The following is a 24,397-nucleotide window of genomic DNA, read 5'->3' as shown; positions in this document are numbered from 1 at the left end:
GAAAATAAATTTACATGTATTTTATTTATAAACTAAATAGAAAATGTCCAAGGAAAAGCAGTAGCTAAGGAATTAATGTGACTAAGGAATTATTTCCGTGAAACATAATTCTTTGGCAGCCTCAATTCCTTAGCTACATCTTTTTCTTAGCTACTGCTTTCCCTTGGACATTTGTATTTTTATAAAATAAATGTACATGTATTTTATTTATAAAAAAAATAAACAATGTCCAAGGAAAAGCAGTAGTTGAGGAAAAGATGTAGCTAAGGAATTGATGTGACTAAGGGATTATTTCCTCGAAACATAATTCTTTGGCAGCCTCAATTCCTTAGCTACATCTTCTCCTTAGCTACCCTGGTGGAAAAAATATCCCGCCAATATCCCGCCAATATCCCGCCAAATATCCCGGCATATCCCGTAATTGACCCATTGGTGGGTTATGTATCCCGCCAATATCCCGCCAATATCCCGCCACAATATATGGTAACCGCCAATGCTTCCTTGGCGGGTTATGTATCCCGCCAATATCCCGCCACTATCCCGCCACAATATATGGTAACCGCCAATGCTCCCTTGGTGGGTTATGTATCCCGCCAATATCCCGCCACAATATATGGTAACCGCCAATGCTCCCTTGGTGGGTTATGTATCCCGCCAATATCCCGCCAATATCCCGCCACAATATATGGTAACCGCCAATACTCCCTTGGTGGGTTATGTATCCCGCCAATATCCCGCCAATATCCCGCCACAATATATGGTAACCGCCAATGCTTCCTTGGTGGGTAATGTATCCCGCCACTATCCCGCCACAATATATGGTAACCGCCAATGCTTCCTTGGTGGGTTATGTATCCCGCCAATATCCCGCCACAATATATGGTAACCGCCAATGCTTCCTTGGTGGGTTATGTATCCCGCCAATATCCCGCCAATATCCCGCTACAATATATGGTAACCGCCAATGCTCCCTTGGTGGGTTATGTATCCCGCCAATATCCCGCCAATATCCCGCCACAATATATGGTAACCGCCAATGCTTCCTTGGTGGGTAATGTATCCCGCCACAATATATGGTAACCGCCAATGCTCCCTTGGTGGGTAATGTATCCCGCCAATATCCCGCCACTATCCCGCCACAATATATGGTAACCGCCAATGCTTTCTTGGTGGGTCATTAGTCGGTTATATATGGTGAAATCGGCCAAAGAACCCGGCAACCGATTTAATATTTTTAGGCCGCGTTTCCATGAATTCATAACGATGGCACATATACTAGTGCAAAGCATTGTGTCCATAAAATTTTTATGTTCGGTTGCGATCGGGAAAAAAAAGAGAAAAAAAATAAGGTTAGTCAACAACAACAACAATGATTTAGTATATTTAAATATAATTTCAAGATTATTCTAAACTGTTGTTGTGTTGCTGTCTATCTTTATTTTTTTTCTCGATCGCGACCAAACATAAAAATTACACGGACACAATGCTTTGCACTAGTATATGTGCCATCATTTATGAATTCATGGAAACGTGGCCTAAAAATATTAAAACTGTCGCCGGGTTCTTTGGTCGGTTTCACCATATCTTGCTTGTTTTGAAAATATCATGCCACAAAACAATGGATCATTTTGGAAAAAGGTAGAACAATTTGCACAGTAATTTTATAGTATATTTGTTTACATTTCATCATTATGTTCTACAAAATGATGTTCCATAGAATGATAAATTTAAATTGAATATTTATATAATAATACATGTAAGTCTTTATTTATTTACGCTTCAAGATGGCATCTAAGAGTGGATCAACCTGCCTGTTTATTTCTAAGTCCTCGACATCTTTTTCGCCACCCGCATCTGGATTTTCCACTTCTTTCTTTTCGAGTTGTCTCTTCTTACTGCGCGCAACATTTTCTATGACCCGACCCATGTAGCCACTTAGACTATTCATCTCCATATTTCGAGCATCTTTTCCGTAATCTTTAGCTTTTAGCCACTTGCGAAATATGTTTCTAGCTCTTACGGTTTTCGAAGGTGTTAAAATTTTTTTATTATTCCCTTTGACCCTACGGACAACTCGAGTTTCCAACTCCTCATCTGTCCATAAATGTCTTGTTATTGACTTGGCACATTCCCCAGCATTTCTGAAAGATTTCGACAATAACTCCTTTACAATTGTTTTATTGTCATCATCATCATCATCATCAGGTACAACACGAGCTGGTTCATTTTCTGCACAACGTGAAACTGAAAAAAATGAAATTCTTTTCATTCGCACAAGTATGGATGAAAAAACGAAAACTGCTTTCTATTTCCATGCGTAATTTTACCTGATACTTCATTTTCGCTTTTTTTTCTAGATGATACATTGTTTGATTCGTTGACCTCTGAAATCCGATGAAAATTAATGATAAGAAATTATAAATAAAGTATTATCGAGTTTATGAAAGATTCGTACCTGAAGATGATTGTTCAAGAAGATCAATCAGCTTTTGACCAGTTCTTTCTGTGAGAGGATATGCTTGAGAGTCAAGAAGATCAAAATATTTTTTTTTCCACGACTTGGCTTCATTTTGAGCTTTTAATAATTCTTCTGTCTGAACCTTGTTTGACATACTTGATGTCTTAGAGTTTGAATTTTCGGTATTTTCATCATATACTAATTTTTTACTAATACTAGGTGCCGACTGATTTACTGTTTTAACAGGTGAAATGAGACGACTAACCTTGCCAGTTTTATGAGTTGCTTCTTGATTTTTTATAACCGATGATGAAAAAACCGGATTATCAATATAAGGCTCTGCCCATACAGTACTAGGCCTGATAGGAGATAATACTTCACTTCCCTCTGCCTTAATTAGTGTTGAAAAAAAAAACGATTATAACAACTAAATAATACAATTCAGATATAAAACTATTATTGCTAGTGTTGGTTCTACCTCATAATCTTCGTCTTCTAATGAGTTGTTGTCACTGTCATCATATACGCTATTAATCCTTTTATACTTTTTAGTAATTTCTTTCTCAGCTTCTTTTGATGATTTGGCTTGTTCTTTTTTATGTCTCTAAACCAGTTACATCATAAATAAGATCATAGTATATTGTTGTACAGGTAAACTAGGTTCAGATATGCAAATAAAATCAAAAAAATTACCTTGCGTTTTTGTTTTTCTTTTTCACTATCCGATGTGTCAGATGACGACTTTTCAGCAAATTGATCCACTATAGAAACACTCAATTTTGGAACATGAAAACGCTTAGATTGACTCAGCTTCTCGATATCAACCGCATTGTCTTGAAAAGAAAAAATAAGAAGCATTCAATTTTACTGATTTCAAATAAAAATTAAAAAATAAATGTAAATTTACCTGCAATGGCTAGCACCTGACAAGTTGCTAATTTACCATCAGATATCGATAGTGAATAGATCTGTTGTGATCGTTTAACTTTGTCTTCACACACAAAAGAATCTGTGTCAAACTTCAATATATTTTCTGTTCTGACGATTCGACGTGAATTGGCTGGAGTTTGACGATGAACAAATACGTAGGCAAAACTCATTGTCAAAAGAAAACTATAAATCCGACATGACACTATTATATTGCTTTGATTATTGTAATTATTCTATTATTACGTTGCAACAGTTTTTTTTATGACAATGTCTAAATAAGACTTCATCAAAAAAACAAGTTTTTGAGGTAACTAAGTTGGTAAGGTTTATGTAATTCTGTTTGATTGAGTGTAAAACAAGAAGACCAAGAAGGCTATCAAAGACTACAAGCAGTGTTGGGCTTTTTTAGTTTTTTGGAATATTATACGCGTTTCGTATAATACGCGTATTATACGAATAAAACCGGATAAAACGTATAATATGGTGGCGCTGCATATATACATGTAATTTATTTTAGAAAAATGAAAATGTATTAATTTTATTTATTTATTTAATAAAATACATTCAATTTAATTATTAAATGAATGAAAATACGAAGAACAAGCAGTAGCCAAAAATAAGAGCCGTACAATACGCGTATAATACGTTATATTATACGGCGTATAATACGGCCGGATAAAATGAGCCCAACACCGGCTACAACTCTACAAGCCATGACAGATTGAAGCATACATAAGTATAAGTCTATAAAACAAAAACTCAAAAATCTTACATTTGAATTACAAATTCAGAAAAAATGCCGAAGTATAAACAATACTTAGACATTAGAAACAATTCTTTGATCCCCCGTAAAACAGTTTATCGCCATAAGAAGAAAGAAGCTCAGGTTAGTCCAAACATGCCATTTATTATTTTGATAATATGTTCCTACTTCAACATGCGTTGCTTACATACATTTGTGTTCAATATATTTAGGCAAATAATCATGAATTTAGCAGTGATTCCAGTATAACATATTCACCTAATTCTAATAACTCTGACGAGGTATCTATATCGTCTGACGATTTCATTAATAATAGCTGTTTACTGAATAATCACGCTAATATTGACGTAGAGCAATATAATAATGAAATTTCGATGATCACAGACTCATCTTCAAGATACACAAATGAGTCAGTCAATATGGACACGACTATGAATGAAGACGAAAATACAACTTATTCAAGTCACAATGTACGTTACAATGCACATAATTAATTGTTTATTTATCAGTCAGGTGAATTGATATGAAATACTGTTATGCTAAAGTTTTGTTTTATTATTTTTAGGAAGTAGATGATAATGATGATGAAAGAGCTGATAGTGATCTCTATCTTGGCCAATTATTGTGCAATTTTTTGAACTGCACTCGTGGTGAAGTATTGCTAATGGCAATGACACTAGGCTTACGACACTCGCTAACTTGGCAAGCTATTCTCGATCTTCTCAAAATGATAAATACAATTTTCAATGACCGAGTTGTCCCTACTTCGAAATATTTTTTGCAAAAATATTTTCCTTCAAACGTGAAAAATGGTGTTTATCATATGTATTGTCCTGAATGTTATCGATACCTAGGTGCACGTAATGACTTGGAAAATAATATACATTGTTCTTGTGGTCACATAATAAATGTTCATAATACCAACTCGTATTTTTTGCAATTTGACGTTCGTGATCAACTCAATCATTTTCTCAAAGATGCAAACTTTGTAGATAATTTGAGCTACCGATTCAGGCGAATAAAAAAAGATGAATCGGCAATCGAAGATATTTTTGATGGTAATATGTACAAAAAAAACAGATTATTGAAGGATAATTTCAATCTATCGTATACTTTTAATACCGATGGCTGTTCAGCTGCTGATTCTTCGCAAACTACTGTGTGGCCTATCTATATGATGCTGCATGATTTGCCGCCCAAAGAACGAAAAAAATATATGATACTATCTGGGCTTTGGGTGGATAAAGTTGAACCAAAGATGAACATTTTCTTGGAAATGTTCGTCAACCAAGCAAATGATCTTTCTTCAATTGGAATTACGTGGAAACTTGGAAATAATGAAGTGACCAGCAAGTTAATTCCACTTGTTTGTTCTGTAGATAGCGTTGCAAGGTGTAAAGTGCTTAATATGAAACAATATAACGGCACCTATGGCTGCACCTTTTGCCTGCATCCGACTGAGGCAGTCGATGGCCAAAGAAAGTATACAATTTCCAAAAATATTCCTCCTCTTCGCAATAGCACATCTGTGAAAATATCTATGCTTGAAGCTTGCGAACTGAGAGGTATCAGAAGAGATATTGATGGTGTGTGGGGACCAAGCAGTTTGATGAATTTAGTTCATTTTGATTTGGTGGAAGGCATGTTTGTTGATCATTTGCATGCTACATTGCTTGGATTAGTCCGTCAATTTACTGACATATTGTTAAGCTCAGTTAATGAAGATTATTATGTCGGCGCTCCCCATCATTTCTCAAAAATTAATCGACGTCTTCTACAATTCAATCCACCAACGATAATCACACGGACACCACGTAACCTTAGCGAAAGACGACTTTGGAAAGGATCTGAATGGCAAGATTGGCTAATAATGTATTCCCTTATTTGTTTAAAAGGATTATTAAAAAATGAGAATTTTAATCATTTGGCAATGCTGGTAGCAGCAATGAATATACTGCTACAAGATAGTATTACCCAAGAATCATTGGAAAAAGCCGAAGAACTTTTGATCAAGTTCGTAATCCGTTATCAAAAATTTTACGGTAAACTTTCAATGAATTATGTTGTACATCTCCATTTACATATTTGCCGTAGCGTACGCAATTGGGGTCCACTCTGGGCACATAGTACTTTTTCATTCGAGAATGAAAACCGATTTTTGTTAAATATGAAGCAAAGCCCTGCTCGTTTAATACCACAAATGAGCCAAAGATTTTTATCATTCCAAAAAATTCGTTCCTTCCCCGAAAAAACACCAATAAGCCAACACGTACAGAACTTTTGTAGTTCAATTTTCAGCAAGCAACTCAAATTCTTCTCCCGATTGGCTGACTGTATTTTAATAGGCAATGGCAAGAACTATGATTTATCAATTAGTGAACAGCGTATTTTGAATCGTAATATAAATAGTTGCCTGACTTACGATAAATTAATTTGTAACAGTGTAAGATTCGTGACTGCGTCTTACCATGAAAACTATTGCACTAAATCAAATGATTCTATAGTTTTGCTTAAATCGGGTGAAATTGGTAAAATATTGAAAATTCTCAAAGTAACTTCTACATTGCAAGAAGAAGTTATATTGTTCATCAATATATTTGAAATTGAAAATGATCCTTTTGTATCTACTGCTGATGTTATAGTCGACCATATAAAAAAATGTCATACGGTGAATAATATTCGAATGTTCACTCCAGCAGACTTAGATCGACCTTGTTTATACGCGAAAATAAAACAAGTGGAGTATGTCATCGTCATACCTTATGGCTGTTGTGATGATTGATAAAGATTCAATGTGACAAAATAAATGATAAAATGTATTTTAATAAATTATGTTTCAAAATGTTATCTTAAACGTTATTATTTCCCTGAAAAATAATCTCTCCGAATTTTCTCCGAATTTCTCCGAATTTCTCTGGACCGATTCCGGATTTTTTACGCAATTGAAACTATCAGAGATATTATTCCGGAGTTTTTTCGGATTTTCTCCGGATTTCTTTCATTTTTCGTATGTAAACTCTAATTTCTAGTTTTTTTATTGATTTTTCGATTTTTTTTTATTTGTTTTTTTCAAGCAAAAATTCCGAAAAATATCCGGAGATATTATGAAAATAGTCTGGAGATTACTCTGTAAATATCTCCGGTAGTCTCAATTACGTAGAAATCCAAAGGAATTTAGAGTAAGTCCGGAGAAATCCGGAGAGAATTTTTACCAGGGTTGTAGTGTTACTCTTTGGTGTTGAGTGTTGGAACGCACTCCTTGTATTTCATTTACGCATTTTTAGAGAAAAATATTTTGTGGCGGGGTATACATACACCAGTGTTTTGTGACGGCATATTGGCGGGTTGTTGGCGGGATACATAATCTGACAATATTTTGTGGCGGGATGTCGGCGGGATAAATAACCCGCCAAAATTTTGTGGCAGGATTTATAACCCGCCAAAATTTTGTGGCGGGATTTATAACCCGCCAATATATTGTTGCGGGATATTGACGGGATACATAACCCACCAATGGGTCAATTACGGGATATTGGCGGGATATGGCGGGATATTGGCGGGATATGGCGGGATATGGCGGGATATTTTTTCCACCAGGGTACTGCTTTTCCTTGGACATTTGTATTTTTGGAAAATAAATTTACATGTATTTTATTTATAAACTAAATAGAAAATGTTCAAGGAAAAGCAGTAGCTAAGGAATTAATGTGACTAAGGAATTATTTCCTTGAAACATAATTCTTTGGCAGCCTCAATTCCTTAGCTACATCTTTTCCTTAGCTACTGCTTTCCCTTGGAAATTTGTATTTTTAAAAAATAAATTTACATGTATTTTATTTATAAAATAAATAAAAAATGTCCAAGGAAAAGCAGTAGGTATAAGGAATTGATGTGACTAAGGAATTATTTCCTTGAAACATAATACTTTGGCATGTTTACCATATTTTGATCTTCCGTACCATATACCATAACGACTTTACCATATACCATAATTTAGTTGTAATGCTGATAGTGAGAGAACTTTCAGTAAAATTAACTTGGCTAAAACGAAAATAAGAAATAAATTAGCTGTACCAACAATGCGTGGAATATTATTAGCTAGTCAACATGTTATTTCCAATTGAAATTGCATTAAATTTAAGCAATCCAAAGAAATGCTTTCACGTATGACTACAAGTACTTTATATGATAAACCAAATGTTAAAGAAAATTATATTAATGATGATGATGATGAGTTATCGGGAGTTTCGTTTGATACAAACTAAATATTTTAATTAAAAAAAAAATTAAACAATATATATTGTTTTTTAATTAAAAATATATTTTACATTAAAAAGTACTAAAATTCATATGATAAAAGATAAAAAAAATTAATATGAAAAATGTCATTATTAATAAATAATTATATTAATAAAAATAAGTAAATATGACTAAATAAATAAATAATAAAAAAAAAAAATTAATTGCATGGTTTCATTTAATTTATTTCAATAAAAAATTCAAAATTTCCTTTTTTACCATAATGGTATCCATTTTACCATATTTTCCCCTACTTCATACCATATTGCTGTTTTTAGAGTTGGCAACGCTGTTGGTATGTGGTTATCTGGGCGCCTGGGCGGTGGCTTCACTCTGCTTATACCCACTCTACAAGCCGCTAGTGGCCACCACTGAAATATAATAAAACTGGAAGCCGAACTTTGTGTCGCCGAGAGAGAAACTCAATGGTTGGCCTGTTGTCCTTGTCGGTACAGTCACGTCAACTATAATTGGTTGAGACTACTGAAATATAATGTAACTTTTATACCGTGTAGTACTTGTTTGTTTTGACGTTGACTGTACAAGATTTAATGTGCGCATGCGTGAGTGAGAGGGAAAGCCAACCAATATATTGCTATTAGTGATGTCGACTGATACGGTATTTGGTATTTTACCGGTATTAAATACGGTAAAATACGGTATTTGGTATCAAATTGAAATACCATACCAATATGCCTTTTACCGATTTTTCCATGTAAATACCGTAAAATACGAGTAAAATTTTCGATACGGTATTTTTACAACTATATAGGTGAAAATACGGTATTTTCTGTTTTAATACCAGCAAAAAAATTTTTCATATAATTTCTAAATTATTAACCGTGGCGCTGGTCATTAATAGCGGCCATATTTGATATTTTATTTTATTGTCAAATGTCAGTTGCTCAGCTGTTTTTATTATATTGCACATTCCACATTGACATTGTATTTTGTATTATTTCAAAAGTCGATATAATAACCAAGAAACATTTTAAGTGCAATGAATATTTATTAATATAAATACGTCTTCCAATAATACTAACTTTTTTATTCAAAAAAAACCTTATTTGTTTAAGGACAAACATTTTTTTTTTTAAGATTTCAATTTTGTTATATAATTTATTTACTGAATTTATTTATTGAATTTATTTATCATCTATAACTTCGTATGTATTTATTTTTATTTATACAATAAAATCAAGTTATGTTCATATATTTTTTATTTTTCAATACCATGAGTAACATCTCTATAGTTGTAAATACCGTATTGGTATCGAAAATTTCACTGATACCGTATTTTTACATACAGATTATTGATACGGTATTGAATGGTAAATTACCGTATCAATACCGTATTTTGTACCGTATTTGGTATCAAAAATAAAATACCGGTATTTGCACATCACTAATTGCTATCTCTGGCGACACTCCGTGCATTGGCTAAGCATAGGAGTCCACCTTCCAGTTTTATTATATTTCAGTGGTGGCCACACGCCTTATATGTATCAACAAGTGATTGATGGTATTCTACCACGAGGGCGCTCCACACTACGGTCGTTGGCCGTTGCTTTTAGAAGCAAATCATCCACACAAACACTTACATATGACATGATAAATTAAAATTTATTTAAATAAGTTAGCTTAATTATAGAATTAAGATCAGGTTAAAAAATAGAATTTCGACAATAAAAGATGAATAATTAAATCGAGTAAATAATTAAATTTATCAGGTATCTGATATAATTTGATTATGGCTGAGAAATTTTATTTTATGAACAGCAATTTTTATATTGATAAATTCATAATTACCAAAAAGATAAATTGAATTCGATATTAGAATTTCTTTTCATCTAAATTTTATATAAGTATATAATTCTTATTGTAACAATTAATTTTCAATGATAAATCAAAAAGTTCATGTTTAAAATTTATCAGTGTTGAAAAAAATGATTGACTTTAATTATTATTTTCATTAAATTCTTTTGATTAAGCTGTACAGTTGAGCTTGCCAATGTTAATTTCGGGGTTAAGACTAACACATGAAGGATCGTTCCTTTGCGTTCGGTTCGAATTCGGTTTTTTCAAGCCTCACGGACGCTTCATGTTTATATGTGTTTGGCTTTACCCCGAAATTAACATTGGCAAGCTCAACTGTAGTGTAGTCAAAACGTAGTCATATGTAGTCACAAGTTTTTTCAACTGTAGTCATTTGTTGTCAACAGCTGCATGTATTCTTATGTAGTCAATCGTAGTCACAGTCATTTTGACTAAGTACGTTTCGATTACATTTTGACTTCATTGAAACTACATTTGTAGTCGTGGTGCCACTAAATCATGGTATGAATGGCTCCTCGATTAAACTACCCGAATCCGTGGGTCAAGATAATATGGAATTCTTTTTTCGCTTGTGTAACATACATTTATTTGCATGCATATAACATGACATTTTTTTATTTTGTTATCATTTACACAAGTTGAAATAAACTTTAATATACAGCAATAGAAAGGAAAATTAGAATATGTTCTTCGATATAACTCGTAAAATTTTTATAAATGAATAAAAAATATAGGAATGAAATTTTTCAAAGTTGACAAATATTTATGATCCGAATTCTTCTGTATCAGTTTCAATTCGTTTGAAAACATAAGAGCCTCGACCATCCATGAGTAGATAATACTGTATTGCAAAACATATAAATAAATAAGTAATTTATTCTCTATGATAAATTATACAAAGCGTATTGTAGGAAAAAAATTTACCTCATGGTGTTTCCATAAAGATCGTCTGTGTGACACAGTAAATAATGTAATATTTGCTTGTCGACAATAACTATACATTGAATCTTCAACATCAACACTAACTGCACTGGTGCATTCATCAAGAATCGCGAATTGGGGCTTGTGATAAAATAATCTTGCCATCTAAAATTCATCAAAGTTCAGTTAAATAAAATTAAGTAATTGTATGAAAATATTGAGTCTGATAAATACAGCAATTCGTTGTTTCTCTCCCCCAGATAATATATCCATCCAGTCAGCAACAGTGTCCCAGCTATTTTCTCTTTCCAGCAAGTGACCAAGCTGAACGTGGTCCAATAACTCTTGAAGATCTTTATCTTTGGCATGACCACGTCGCAACATTTCATCTTGAGTATGTGGATAAATAACTTGATCACGTAACGTTCCCAAGGTCATGTACGGTCGTTGAGGAATATAGAATAATTTTCCACTAGGCGGTTTAGTCAACTGTCCACCCCACAATGGCCACAGCTGTTATTAAAAAATAAATATTAATTAATAAAAATCTAGAAAAAATGTTTTACTGATTTTACATAAACTCAATAATTAGAAAACGAACCTCGCCAAGTACACGAAATAGTGAACTTTTACCACAACCATTAGGTCCACAAACGAGAACATTCATTCCTGATTTAACTTCAAAGCTCAACTTTTCAATAAGAATATCACCATTTGGTGTTACTAGAGGCACATCATTAAAACTGATTATATTATCTTTGGCAATAATTTTACCCTGTCCAGGTTTACCAATTGACGAAGTCTTCAAATCAACCATCATTGTTCTTTCGTACTTTCCATCATTTAAATCATCAAGAACTTTTCTTATTTCTGTAACACGTGCTGTAAAACCAGCTAATCTTGTCATTTCACGACCAGCAAGCACAAGTCGACCAATTGCTTCAGCCATTTTTATCAGCATTCGACCATTTTCATAATAATTCTTGAAACGATGATCTGTTGGACCTGATAAATGTGAATGATTTTTTTGGAAGAATGGTATACTCACAGCATAAAATCCAACTACGGTTGCAGCATCTATAAACAAAAAAAAAATTCTATAAATATTATCCTTTGATTTTTTCAAAAGATATTTTTTCATTTAATACATACATTTTCCTATAAAATTATCAATCACACCCATGGCTACTTTGAATTCTAAAAGTCCACGAAGATGAGTTACCTGAATTTTAATTTTTTTTAGATGTCGTTGGTGATTGTTCATTTACTACTAAATTTAGTCAAAAATGTCAAATATTTTTCAGTAACTTACGAGTTTATAAAAACTATAGAGTAGAGTTAACTTTTCTCTATTATTACCCCGATAGAATGCAATTTCTTCAGAGTTTGTAATTAAACGTGAATTAATATGCCTATATTCACCTTCAAGACGTTGTTCTTTGACAGTCATTGAAGCTATTGGTTTTCGTATGTGCGTTAAGAAACTACCAGCTACAATGAGATACGATATCATAAGAAGAGGAGTCTAAAAATAAACAAAAATTATTTATTTTAGAATAAAAATATTTCCATAGTTATTGAAAATAAAAAATTAATAATATTATATGAAAATTATACTTTTCCACCCAAGCTCGAAGTTAATCTGTAAGCATAGATTGCAATATCTAAAATTGGTTTGGCAATGTTGCTGTACAAATCAGTACAGCTGTCACAAAATTTATCAATATCAGTTGTCAATAATTGATCTGGATTGGCGATACGGGTATCCAAATTTGTCATTTTATAGTAAGTGAATCCTCTAATAAAATAAAACATCAAATAAATTCAACAAAACAATCATCACAGTAAAATTAATATTATAATTAATTTAACAATATTAAATTATTTAAATTTTATTAAAATCATTTAAAATGTAATTAAATGTATGAATGTAGATTTCTGATATTTTACACGTCATGCTTAACACAGTTGTATAAATTCTTTATTGAGTAGACCAATCGGATAAATGATATTATGGACTTTAGACTAGAATGTTTAATAATGACATTGCATATTTTTAAAGGGAAATGAAAAACATAAATCATTTTTGAACTATTTTTAACATTTTCAGGCAAAAAAATTTGATTTTAGAGTGGATTTGAAACCTCAAAAATCAATGAAAAAAAAAAAAATAGTTAAAACTCATTAATTTCTTTTCAGATAAGTAGAATAATTATGTAAAATAATTTTGAAATTGATTGAAAACTGAAATTATAAAAATGAAAAGAAAAAAAAAAAATTATCTTATCTGCTTGCCAATTTAAATACATTAAAATTCTACTCCCTCTCCAAATATTTTATCTCTACAAGGTAAACACTATCAACAAATAAGTTTTTTTTTTTTTTTTAAGTAAAATTCTTCTATTTTTCTGCTATTTTCATCAATAATTAAAACTCACTTTAAATACTGATCCAATAAATATCGAGTAATATTAGTTCTTAATCGAAGTTTTGTTTCCCCAATGCTATACTTGAGAATGTTATTGATGATGGCTATCTAAATAATATTTTAAATTTAATAACATATCTATTATTGTCATGAAAAATAAAGAAATCGTGGATTAGAAAAAAATTCAGCTTTAAAACATACCACAGGTAATGCAGCCGAAAAATGGATTAATAATTTTTTGAATAATTGACGATCCATATTAATGATTGTCCTGAAAAAAAATTATTACATACATGCTGTTGAGGGAAAAAAAAAACATACATATATATATATATGTATTTATAAGCCATCATTTATTTTACCCTTCGATGAGTGTACTCATTCGAATCATCCAAATATCACATAATGATCTTGCGACGAGAGATCCTGCTACGAGAATAACAAAGCCAGCTTCAAGTGAAAAAAGACTTGGAATTCCAATAACCAGTAGTTGTTTGAGTTGACGGAAAAATGCAGCATCAACATGAGCTCTGGATGGAGACTTTGGCTTTTGTTGCTACAGTAAAAAGAAATTTTTTCATCATAAAACATATGACTATATAAATTTTGTATTTTTCTTTTTTTTTTTATTTAAAATTAAAACACATAATCATACCTCATTGATGACATATTGAACATTATTGGTCGGCCACAATGCTCTGTAATATTAACAGTAATTAGGCAACTTTAAGCCCAAAAATAATGACGTTTTTAATAATCACCTCGATTTAGGTATCCTTCTTGTTCTTTTTCTTTTAAGCCACCATATCAAAGTTGTTATTGCAAATGCTCCGGCAATGTTTTGTTTCGTTACAAATTTACTTATTGCCGGTGCCATATTCGAATTTCTTTTTCTAAATACTAATTAAAAATTATTGATAATTATAAATTTGAAGTTTTAGAATTTAGAGATTGTATACTATGTGTATCTATGTTACTGTATGTTACACTCGCAGTTGCAAACTTTCAACATGAACTCACATGAACTGACATGAACAGCGTTGCCAACTCTAAAAACAGCAATATGGTATGAAGGAGGGGAAAATATGGTAAAATGGATACCATTATGGTAAAAAAGGAAATTTTAAATTTTTTATTGAAATAAATTAAATGAAACCATGCAATTAATTTTTTTTTTTTATTATTTATTTATTTATTCATATTTACTTATTTTTATTAATATAATTATTTATTAATAATGACATTTTTCATATTAATTTTTTTTAATTTTTATCATATGAATTTTAGTACTCTTTAATGTAAAATATATTTTTAATTAAAAAACAATGGGTGCATTCCTTTAATAAAAAATTTTTTTTCGTTTTGCAATTTCGCCCTGTAATACCGGCCAAAATTTTATAGGAAAAAGCTGTTTCGTGTAGTGGCAGTACTGGCACATGACATTATTTTTGGCTTCAATTATTAGATGGATAACTGTTCAATGTTTATATCAAACTGAAATCAATAGAAAATTGACTTGTTGTGATTGTTTGTTATTGTCACATAGCTCATACCACACATTATCGTAAACTGTAAAGGCTGGAATATTGCATAGAAATTTATCACTTTGTCGTTTTTCTGTTTTAGTTTTAGTCGGTATTACAGGGCGAAATTGCAAAACGAAAAAAAATTTTTTATTAAAGGAATGCACCCAATATATATTGTTTAATTTTTTTTTTAATTATAATATTTAGTTTGTATCAAACAAAACTCCCGATAACTCATCATCATCATCATTAATATAATTTTCTTTTTCTTTAACATTTGGTTTATAATATAAAGTACTTGTAGTCATACGTGAAAGCATTTCTTTGGATGGCTTAAATTTAATGCAATTTCAATTGGAAATAACATGTTGACTAGCTAATAATATTCCACGCATTGTTGGTACAGCTAATTTATTTCTTATTTTTGTTTTAGCCAAGTTAATTTTACTGAAAGTTCTCTCACTATCAGCATTACAACTAAATTATGGTATATGGTAAAGTCGTTATGGTATATGGTATGGAAGATCAAAATATGGTAAACATACCATAATTATGGTATGGTTGGCAACGCTGGACATGAACGCAGGCCCCAGCACTATATATGTACATCCGAGGCAGCTTATGTACATATTTTGTTATTTTTATTAGGGATATTCTTTCATGGCGGATTTCCACCTCCACTACATGTCCCTTCTTTTTTATACCCCTTCTTAAGGAGGTTATGCAGCTAACACTCTTTCATTTTGAAATATAATGAGAATGTTCTGAAATTTCGTACATACACAGTTAGATCTTTTTATTCTGAATACGACGGTATAATACGGAAGCCGGGTAGGGACATTGAGTGCTTACGTGCAGTGTTGGGTAGGTAAGATACCTTGGTATCTTACATGTGTAAGATACCATGTAAGATACCGTATCTTACATCATCGGTTTCATACATCGAGGTATCTTACATTGCGTTCCCAGCGCCTCCTACGAATAAAAGTGGAACCTTCGTGCTACAATTTTTTTTTATCCGATAAATACATGTAATTCATTTATTAAATAAATAAAAATTCCAAAAACAAGCAGTAGCTAAGGAAAAGATGTAGCTAAGGAATTAATGTTGCTTAAAAAAGAATTTCTTTGGCAACTGTAATTCCTTAGCTCCATCTTTTCCTTAGCTACTATTTTTCCTTGGGATTTTTATTTATTTAAAAAATTAGTTATTTAGAATTAAAGCAACATTAATTCCTTAAAACATAATTTTTTGGCAACATTCATTTCTTAGCTACATCTTTTTCTTAGCTACTGCTTTTCCTTGGACATTTGTATCATTAAAAAATAAATTTACATGTATTTTATTTGTGAAAAAAATCAAAAAGATCCAAGGAAAAGCAGTAATAAAGAAAAAAAGATAATAGCAAAGAATGAGTTATAAGATTCTATTTAAGCAACATTATTTCCTTGAAACATAATTTTTTGGCAACCTTAATTCCTTAGCTACATCCTTTTCTTAGCTACTGCTTTTTCTTGGACATTTGTATTATTTAAAAATAAATTTACATGTATTTTTTGGACATTTTTATTTTTAAAAAATAAAATGACATGTATATTATTTATTTAATATAAATAGAAAATGTCCGAGGAAAAGCAGTAACTAAGGAAAAGATGGCGCTAAGGAATTAATGTTGCCAAAAAATTATGTTTCAAGCCACATTAATTCCTTAAAACTGGTTTTCCTTGATATTATATATATTTATATAACAAATAAATTACATGTACCAATATATATCGAGCAATAAGAACTAATTGTCGAGTCGACAGTCAATAAGAATGTTCAAAATGGCGTCAGAGGTATCTTACAGTTTCTTACAGTATCTTACAGTATCTTACTGTAAGTGTATGAAACCTCAAAAATCGACCAGTTACCCATCACTGCTTACGTGCAATCGTACGAACGCACACAGAAAACACCAAAGTTTGCGTACTTGCAATCGTACGATTGCACGTACGCACGCGAGAAAAAAATAAAAATCGGCGCGCGCATGAATTATTCGCCATATTATATTTAATATTGTTATTATTATTAATAAACAAATCAAAACAAATGGTTTGTGTATGGTCTGTCATATTCAGTGATAATTGTTTATCGAATTATTTTGTTTAAATTGATAAGACGGTGAAAACAATTTGGATAATATACAATATTTATACTTAATAATTCACGATTGACGGAAATTATCATAATAAATGTATGTGCTTGGGATATTGTTAAGACGCTGTCAACAGCTGTGTCCATGCATAATCATTTCAACATCTGAACTTCTTTAGGTAGACAGTTCAACACAAAACTATTTAAAAATGAGCTCAGTGACTTAGTTACACCGTAAGTCAATATTTCTTTAAATACTATTGCTTAAAACTATCATTTATTCATTATTTAGTATACATTATTTTATTATCTGTTTTTTTCAGTAAAGAACGATGAAAGCTATTTGTGGCCACAACCAATACAAATTGACATTATCTTCAAAGAAGTTAACAGCCATCTAAAATTGAGTGATTTTTTAAATGTAATTTTAAATCCAACTGGTCTTTCATATTAAGAAAAAGATGGTGAAGATATTGTATTTATAAGTTATAAGTAACGCATGAAACGTCACTTTTATTTTTAAAAAGTAAAAAAAAAAAATTCATAATAAGAGTTGTATTTTTAGATAATTTTGATAAAAGTTGATAATAAAAAATTTATTTTCATTTACAATTATATTATATAATTTCATTATACAATTACATTATCTTTCAGCTACTTGTCTGAGGTGGCCAGTATACAATGATGATAATTATAATTATTTCTAATTTTTTCATCACAATTATTCCTCTGTTAAGAATGCTAGATTGAATTCATTGATTTAATCCTTTCCTGTGATAATTTCGGCGATAGTTTATTCTCGTCTTCAACTACATTATCATAATCAACCTTGCCAATTCCAATTATACCAGCACCACCATAATCTGTTTCCATAATTAATATTGTATAATCATAGATAGAGCAGATATTAGCTACAGCATTAATTAAAAAAAGTTTTTAATGAGATTTTTTAAATTAAGAAATCAATATTTTTATTTATACAAATTTAAATTTATATCAATATTAGAGTATACTCCTATAGGTTTGGAGCAATGTTTATTATTGTTTATTGGCGGAACATAATAATAATAAATAATGTGGCGGATTAACCATGCGCGCGCTGATTTTTATTATTTTTTCTTGCGTGCGTACTTGCGATCGTACGACTGCAAGTACGCAAACTTCGGTTTGTCTGCTTGCGTTCGTACGATTGCACGTAAGCACTCAATGTCCCTACCCGGCTTCCGTAGTATAATTATTTTCTTATGTTGATCGGTTGAATTTTTTGTAATTAATTATTGAAAATATTATTTAACATTGGCTGGAAACATCGCAATTCAGGCCCGTGGCGCTCGGCGCTCCCATGTGCTCCCATGGCGAGGGACGTGACTTAGTGTCCATTCTGCACCCGTATTCACAGGGCATTACAATTTAGGGCTTTTTTCATCCACCGGTGGCGCTTGTGGAGCTTTCATATGTAAAATCTATATAAAAAAAATTTTATAAGCGCCATCAATAGCAAAAAAAAGCCCTAAATTGTATAAAATTTGCCTGAATATCGAAATCACAGGAAATTTTTATTTAGGGCCTTTTTGCCGCTGATGTCGCTTGTAAAATTTTTTTTATATAGATTTTACATACAAAAGCTCCACAAGCGCCGCCAGTGGAGGAAAAAAGCCTAAATATAATGCCTAATAATGCTGGCTTCTAATTACGTAGTCAATAGGTGCGTTCTTTCAGCCTGCGGGTATCCCCACCTCTAACGATCCCTCTCTACTTTTTTTCCCTTTCTTCTTCTGACTTGCGTGAAATTTCGTTATTGCGCTTCCAATTCCACACAAATCAGGAGTGCTATTCTTGGTCCCGTATTGCGGGAGTTATTGCGGGTCCCGCAATAACGATTCGCCGACAAGAAATGTTTGTCGCGATAGAAAAATATGAAGGCGCTTGTTGTTGCTTTCATGTAAAGCTGCCATGGTCGTATGCAAATGCAAAAATAAAGTAGAATTTACATGAAAGCAACAGCAAGCACGGCTGGCGGCAATCGCCCTCCAGAAAGTAGAAATCGTTAAAGAATCTACTGCTGAAAGAACGCACCTAATTACATAGTCATTTTTATTTTTTGACTTGTTTCGTCTAGTTTTGCCAAGTTCAAAATAATGGTCCCTCAAAAAACAAAAAAACTTAGATATCTGGGGTGCATTCCTTTAATAAAAAATTTTTTTTCGTTTTGCAATTGGGGATATTACGATATCCGAGACACCCCTTTTTTTTGTTGGTTTCTTATAGGAAATTTTCTCAGGATTACGGGAAAAATACGGAAAAAATTCCTACGAATGCGCAAAGTGGTCATGGAGGTGAATAAGGAGTGTAAGCTTTGATTTTTTACTGTGTTAAAGCATAGGCTGTCACTGAAGCCTAAATTTCGGAGTAAGTCAGTTCGAAAAACTACCAGCTGCAGCGCTGACATCGACCATTGACCAAAAAGAGAGATAGAACAAAATATTCTTATTCACTCTAGCCTGTACAATTATGTTTACCTTTTTTGACCATTCAGGTGCAGTTTAATTATTAATATGATATGACTTTATTAATTAAATTTTCCACTGAATTCTAATTTTTTATTTTTCGATAAAGTTAAAGGACATCTTACAGCTACTCAAATTGTTAGACAAAGATGTCATTTCTTGAGAATCTTTTTATAATTTCTTGAATTGAAACGAAATATTAATTTTAATGTGGTTTTAATTACACCCTTTTAGCGATTAAATAAAATAATATATCAATAAAATGTCATACATAAGTTTCAGGATAGAATTAATTTTGTTTGTTCAGAATAAAATATGATCTCTTATAGTGTACAGTTATTCTTACTTTTATTTGATAATACGTTATTTATATTATTTTATACATTTTCATTTTCTCGCAGTTTAATTGATTTATTTATTTTAACTTGGCTATTTTGGTGAGCATTTGTGTCTCTTCTCTTCTTGATGATAAATAAATATCATTATAACGATTGCAAAGAGTATTCATACGCTAACACACAAGTTCTAAAAAAACAATCAATCTATTAATTAGTTAAATTCAATCCATTTATTGTAAAATATTTGTAATTAAAGTAGATTAAATCTGACATTACCCGTATTTGCGCGAGTTCGATTCCAGCGCCCTCATTTACTGCGAAATGTCGGCTTCAGTAAAAAAGCAAAGCTTACACTCCTTATTCACCTCCATGAAAGTGGTTAAAAATTGAGTTTAATATTAAAAATACGGCTATTTATCGATTATGTAAATATACTGTGTAAAATAATAATTATTTCTAGAATCTAGTAACGGCATTTGATAAAACTCGTCGAGTTGAAGAAAAAAGTCCGGATAAAAATTTCATTATCTCGAAAAGTTTTCAAGCCCCGATAATTTAAAAATTTCGATATATCGATTTTCTTGTTTTTTTTAAATTTCAATAATGGAATTCGATAGAACTCGTCGAGGAGAAAAAAAAGCCTATATAAAAACTTCGATATCTCGAATAGTTTTTGAGCCAGCGATATTTTTAAATAAAAAAATTTTAAAGATAAAAAAAACTTTTAATTACTGATTGTCACCTATTGTTAAGCACGAATATGTGTTTTTTTTTTAAAAATAATGAAAATTTGAAGACACGCTATATTTTTTACTTAGCTAAATATTTTACTTAGCTATATTTTTTACTTAGTCACAATTATAGCCAAACACACAATATCTACATAATTTTACGTAGCTATATTTTTTACTTAGCTAAATGTTTTACGTAGCTAAAAATTTTACTTAGCTATATTTTTTCCTTAGCCACATCTTTTCCTTAGCTACATCTTTTCCTTAGCTACATCTTTTCCTTAGCTATATTCTTTACTCAGTCACAATTATAGCCAAACACACAATATCTACATAATTTTACTTAGCTATATTTTTTACTCAGCTATATTTTTTATTTAGCTATATTTTTTACTTAGCTATATTTTTTACTTAGCTACACCTTTTCCTTAGCTAAATATTTTACTTAGCTATATTTTTTACTTAGCTACACCTTTCCTTAGTCTTAATTATAGATAAACAAACAATACCTATATATTTTTACAAGCCAAAACATTTTACTTAGTCAATAATCCAAAAACTATTCGAGATATCGAAATTTTCATATGGGCTTTTTTTTTTCCTCGACGAGTTCTATTGAATTCCATTATTGAAATTTAAAAAAAATCAAAAAACCCGATATATCGAATTTTTTAAATTATCGCGGCTCGAAAACTTTTTGAGATATCGAAATTTTTATTTAGACTTTTTTCTTCAACTTGACGAGTTCTATCAAACGCCGTTACTAGATTCTAGAAATAATTATTATTTTAATAACTATACGATATATAACCGATAAATAGCCGTTTTTTGATATTTCAACTCGATTTTTAACCACTTTGCGCATTCGTAGGAATTTTTTCCGTATTTTTCCCGTAATCCTGAGAAAATTTCCTATAAGAAACCAACAAAAAGAAGGGGTGTCTCGGATATCGTAATCTTGCCTTGCAATTTCGCCCTGTAATACCGGCCAAAATTTTATAGGAAAAAGCTGTTTCTTGTAGTGGCAGTACTGGCACATGACATTATTTTTTTTGGCTTCCAATTATTAGATGGATAACTGTTCAATGTTTATATCAAACTGAAATAAATAGAAAATTTACTTGTTGTGATTGTTTGTTATTGTCACATAGCTCGTACCACATATTATCGTAAACTGTAAAGCCTGGAATATTGCATAGAAAAATTTATCACTTTTGTCGTTGTTTCTGTTTCTAGTTTTTAGTCGGTATTACAGGGCGAAATTGCAAAACGAAAAAAAAATTTTTATTAAAGGAATGCACCCCTTCATTATTTTACTTGGCTGTAATTGTAGCCACAGAATCAATATCTACATTATTTTACTCAGCTAGATTTTTCACTTAGCTAGCTTTTACTTAGCTGTAATTGTAGCCACACACCAATATCTGCATTATTTTACTTAACTAAATTTTCTACGTAGCTTTAATTATAGCCAAACAATCAATATCTACACAATTTTACAAGCTTAACTTTTCCTTAGCTAGATTTTTTACTAAGCTGTAATTGTAGCCAAACTGGTACATTATTTTACCAGTCCAATTTTTTACTTGGCTTGATTTTCCTATAGCTTTTCATTAATTTAAATAAATAAAAAGCTATCCCGGGAAAAACGGTTTGTATACAACCATATACAACCATATACAACCATATACAACCATATACAATCATATACAAACATATACAATCGTATATAGATGTATATGGAAAGTTGATTATTTTAGTGACTTTGTATACAACCATATACAGTTGTATATAAGTTTATACAATCATATAAATTTGTATATAAATTTATACAATTATAGGTGTGTTCGTTCACTTTTCACACCGAGCGTATGCACGGAGCGTATGCAAGGAAGCGCTAGCGTTTTGCGGTCATTTGAAGAAACTTTAGTAACTAAAATTTACTATTTATTTATTTCTATTCGTTTTTTCCAGTTCTTTCGCTCTCTTTCATTATTATTAATTGGTAATTTGTTCTTGCGTCTGAGAAAAAATTATTAAATTAACAAAATAAACACAATGACTGAAAATAACGAATGTTTTAGTAAATTTTAGTTACTAAAGTTTCTTCAAATGACCGCAAAACTCTAGCGCTTCCTTGCATACGCTCCGTGCATACGCTCGGTGTAAATAGTGAACGAACACACCTTATATAAACTTGTATATGAGGTATAAACTGTTTGTATACAACCATATACAACCATATACAACTAAATACAACCATATACAACTATATACAACCATATACAGCTATATACAACCATATACAACCATATACAGCTATATACAACCATATACAACCATATACAACAATATACAACCATATACAACTATATACAACCATATACAGCTATATACAACCATATACAACTATATACATCTATATACAACCATATACAACTATATACAACTATATACAACCATATACAATCATATACAACTATGTACAACTATATACAATCATATACAACCATACAACTTGGTAGCTTAGTTTATTAATCTTGTATACAATCATATATGGTTATATACAAACATATATATGGACATATACAACTGTATATATATTTATATATGTTTATATATATGAATTTATAAAATCATATACAACTATACAACTTGGTAGCTTACTTTATTTATCTTGTATACAATTATATATGGTTATATATATACAAACATATATGGACATTTTTAAAATTATATACAATTTTACAACTCAGTAGCACATTGAAGACTGACCAACCTATGACTTGCCATTCATCGATTTTTATTCGGGTCACTAAGACTGATTTTTTCTCATTCTTTCCATGTATATAAAAATATATTAAGAACCGCTATTATGTATTTAATATTGGAAGGGTGTTTGTTTAATAATATATAACAGCTACTTATTTTTTTTACGAAACGAAAATTTCAGGGATAAAAAATTTTTTTTATAAATTATGACAATATACCTTCCGGGGTATACGAAACAAATGAAATTCATATATCGGCCGAGTGTTAGTTGATCCTTGGATTGCTATGATTATAATGAATATTTAAGTAGAACAAATTTTCATAATTTTCGATTGTAGCCGCCGTGGTTAGGTAAGTAAGGCTCTGGAGTTTCAACTAGAAGATACCGTGTTCAAGTCCCGGTAAAGTCAAGTATTTATGGTGTAATTTTTTCGGTCAAATAAATCATCAAATATATAGACAAAAAGATTAAATTGTTTAAATAATTATAAATTTTTTTTTTTTTTATGAAATTAATAAATTTTTGAAAGTCACGGCATATAAACTTGTATACAAATATCTATGTTTGTACCCGGGAAAAACGGTTTGTATACAACCATATACAACCATATACAACTATATACAACCATATACAACTATATACAACCATATACAGCTATATACAACCATATACAACCATATACAGCTATATACAACCATATACAACTATATACAACTGTATACAACCATAAACAATCATATACAACTATGT

The 24,397-nt window shown here is 31.0% G+C and overlaps 3 protein-coding genes across 5 annotated transcripts; 1 reads left to right on the top strand and 2 right to left on the bottom strand.

The window, feature by feature from the left end:
• Positions 1–386: 386 nt before the first annotated feature.
• LOC122852001 (centromere protein C-like) lies at positions 387–3,792 on the bottom strand. The gene is made up of 6 exons (XM_044151546.1): positions 3,366–3,792; positions 3,152–3,291; positions 2,937–3,062; positions 2,456–2,849; positions 2,328–2,384; positions 387–2,244 (listed from the first exon to the last, which is right to left on the bottom strand). Exons 1-6 carry the CDS (start codon positions 3,556–3,558, stop codon positions 1,769–1,771), a joined length of 1,386 nt encoding a protein of 461 aa, XP_044007481.1. The 5' UTR covers positions 3,559–3,792; the 3' UTR covers positions 387–1,768.
• Positions 3,793–3,947: 155 nt separating this feature from the next.
• Positions 3,948–6,998, top strand: LOC122852000. Of its 2 annotated transcripts, none has more exons than XM_044151544.1 (3): positions 3,948–4,274; positions 4,364–4,621; positions 4,717–6,998. In XM_044151544.1, exons 1-3 carry the CDS (start codon positions 4,185–4,187, stop codon positions 6,931–6,933), a joined length of 2,565 nt encoding a protein of 854 aa, XP_044007479.1. In that variant the 5' UTR covers positions 3,948–4,184; the 3' UTR covers positions 6,934–6,998. The 2 variants fall into 2 exon arrangements, with proteins under 2 accessions (XP_044007479.1, XP_044007480.1); XM_044151545.1 differs by lacking the exon at positions 3,948–4,274 and having other exon boundaries at positions 4,364–4,432; positions 4,536–4,621.
• A 3,441-nt stretch (positions 6,999–10,439) lies between these two features.
• On the bottom strand, positions 10,440–15,777 carry LOC122851999 (ATP-binding cassette sub-family D member 3). Of its 2 annotated transcripts, XM_044151542.1 has the most exons (14): positions 15,738–15,777; positions 14,656–14,665; positions 14,397–14,535; positions 14,291–14,333; positions 13,998–14,191; positions 13,837–13,906; positions 13,646–13,743; positions 12,825–13,005; positions 12,520–12,732; positions 12,360–12,429; positions 11,809–12,284; positions 11,442–11,720; positions 11,211–11,372; positions 10,440–11,127 (listed from the first exon to the last, which is right to left on the bottom strand). In XM_044151542.1, the coding sequence occupies exons 1-14, from the start codon at positions 15,768–15,770 to the stop codon at positions 11,050–11,052; spliced, it is 2,046 nt and encodes a 681-aa protein (XP_044007477.1). In that variant the 5' UTR covers positions 15,771–15,777; the 3' UTR covers positions 10,440–11,049. The 2 variants fall into 2 exon arrangements, with proteins under 2 accessions (XP_044007477.1, XP_044007478.1); XM_044151543.1 differs by lacking the exon at positions 15,738–15,777 and having other exon boundaries at positions 10,441–11,127; positions 14,397–14,671.
• Positions 15,778–24,397: the final 8,620 nt, after the last annotated feature.

The sequence above is a fragment of the Aphidius gifuensis genome, linkage group LG3, assembly GCF_014905175.1.
Source record: "Aphidius gifuensis isolate YNYX2018 linkage group LG3, ASM1490517v1, whole genome shotgun sequence".
In the NCBI taxonomy this organism is placed as follows: domain Eukaryota; kingdom Metazoa; phylum Arthropoda; class Insecta; order Hymenoptera; family Braconidae; genus Aphidius; species Aphidius gifuensis.
Note: the sequence above shows the minus strand (reverse complement) of the source record. Positions and strands in the feature narration are given on the sequence as shown.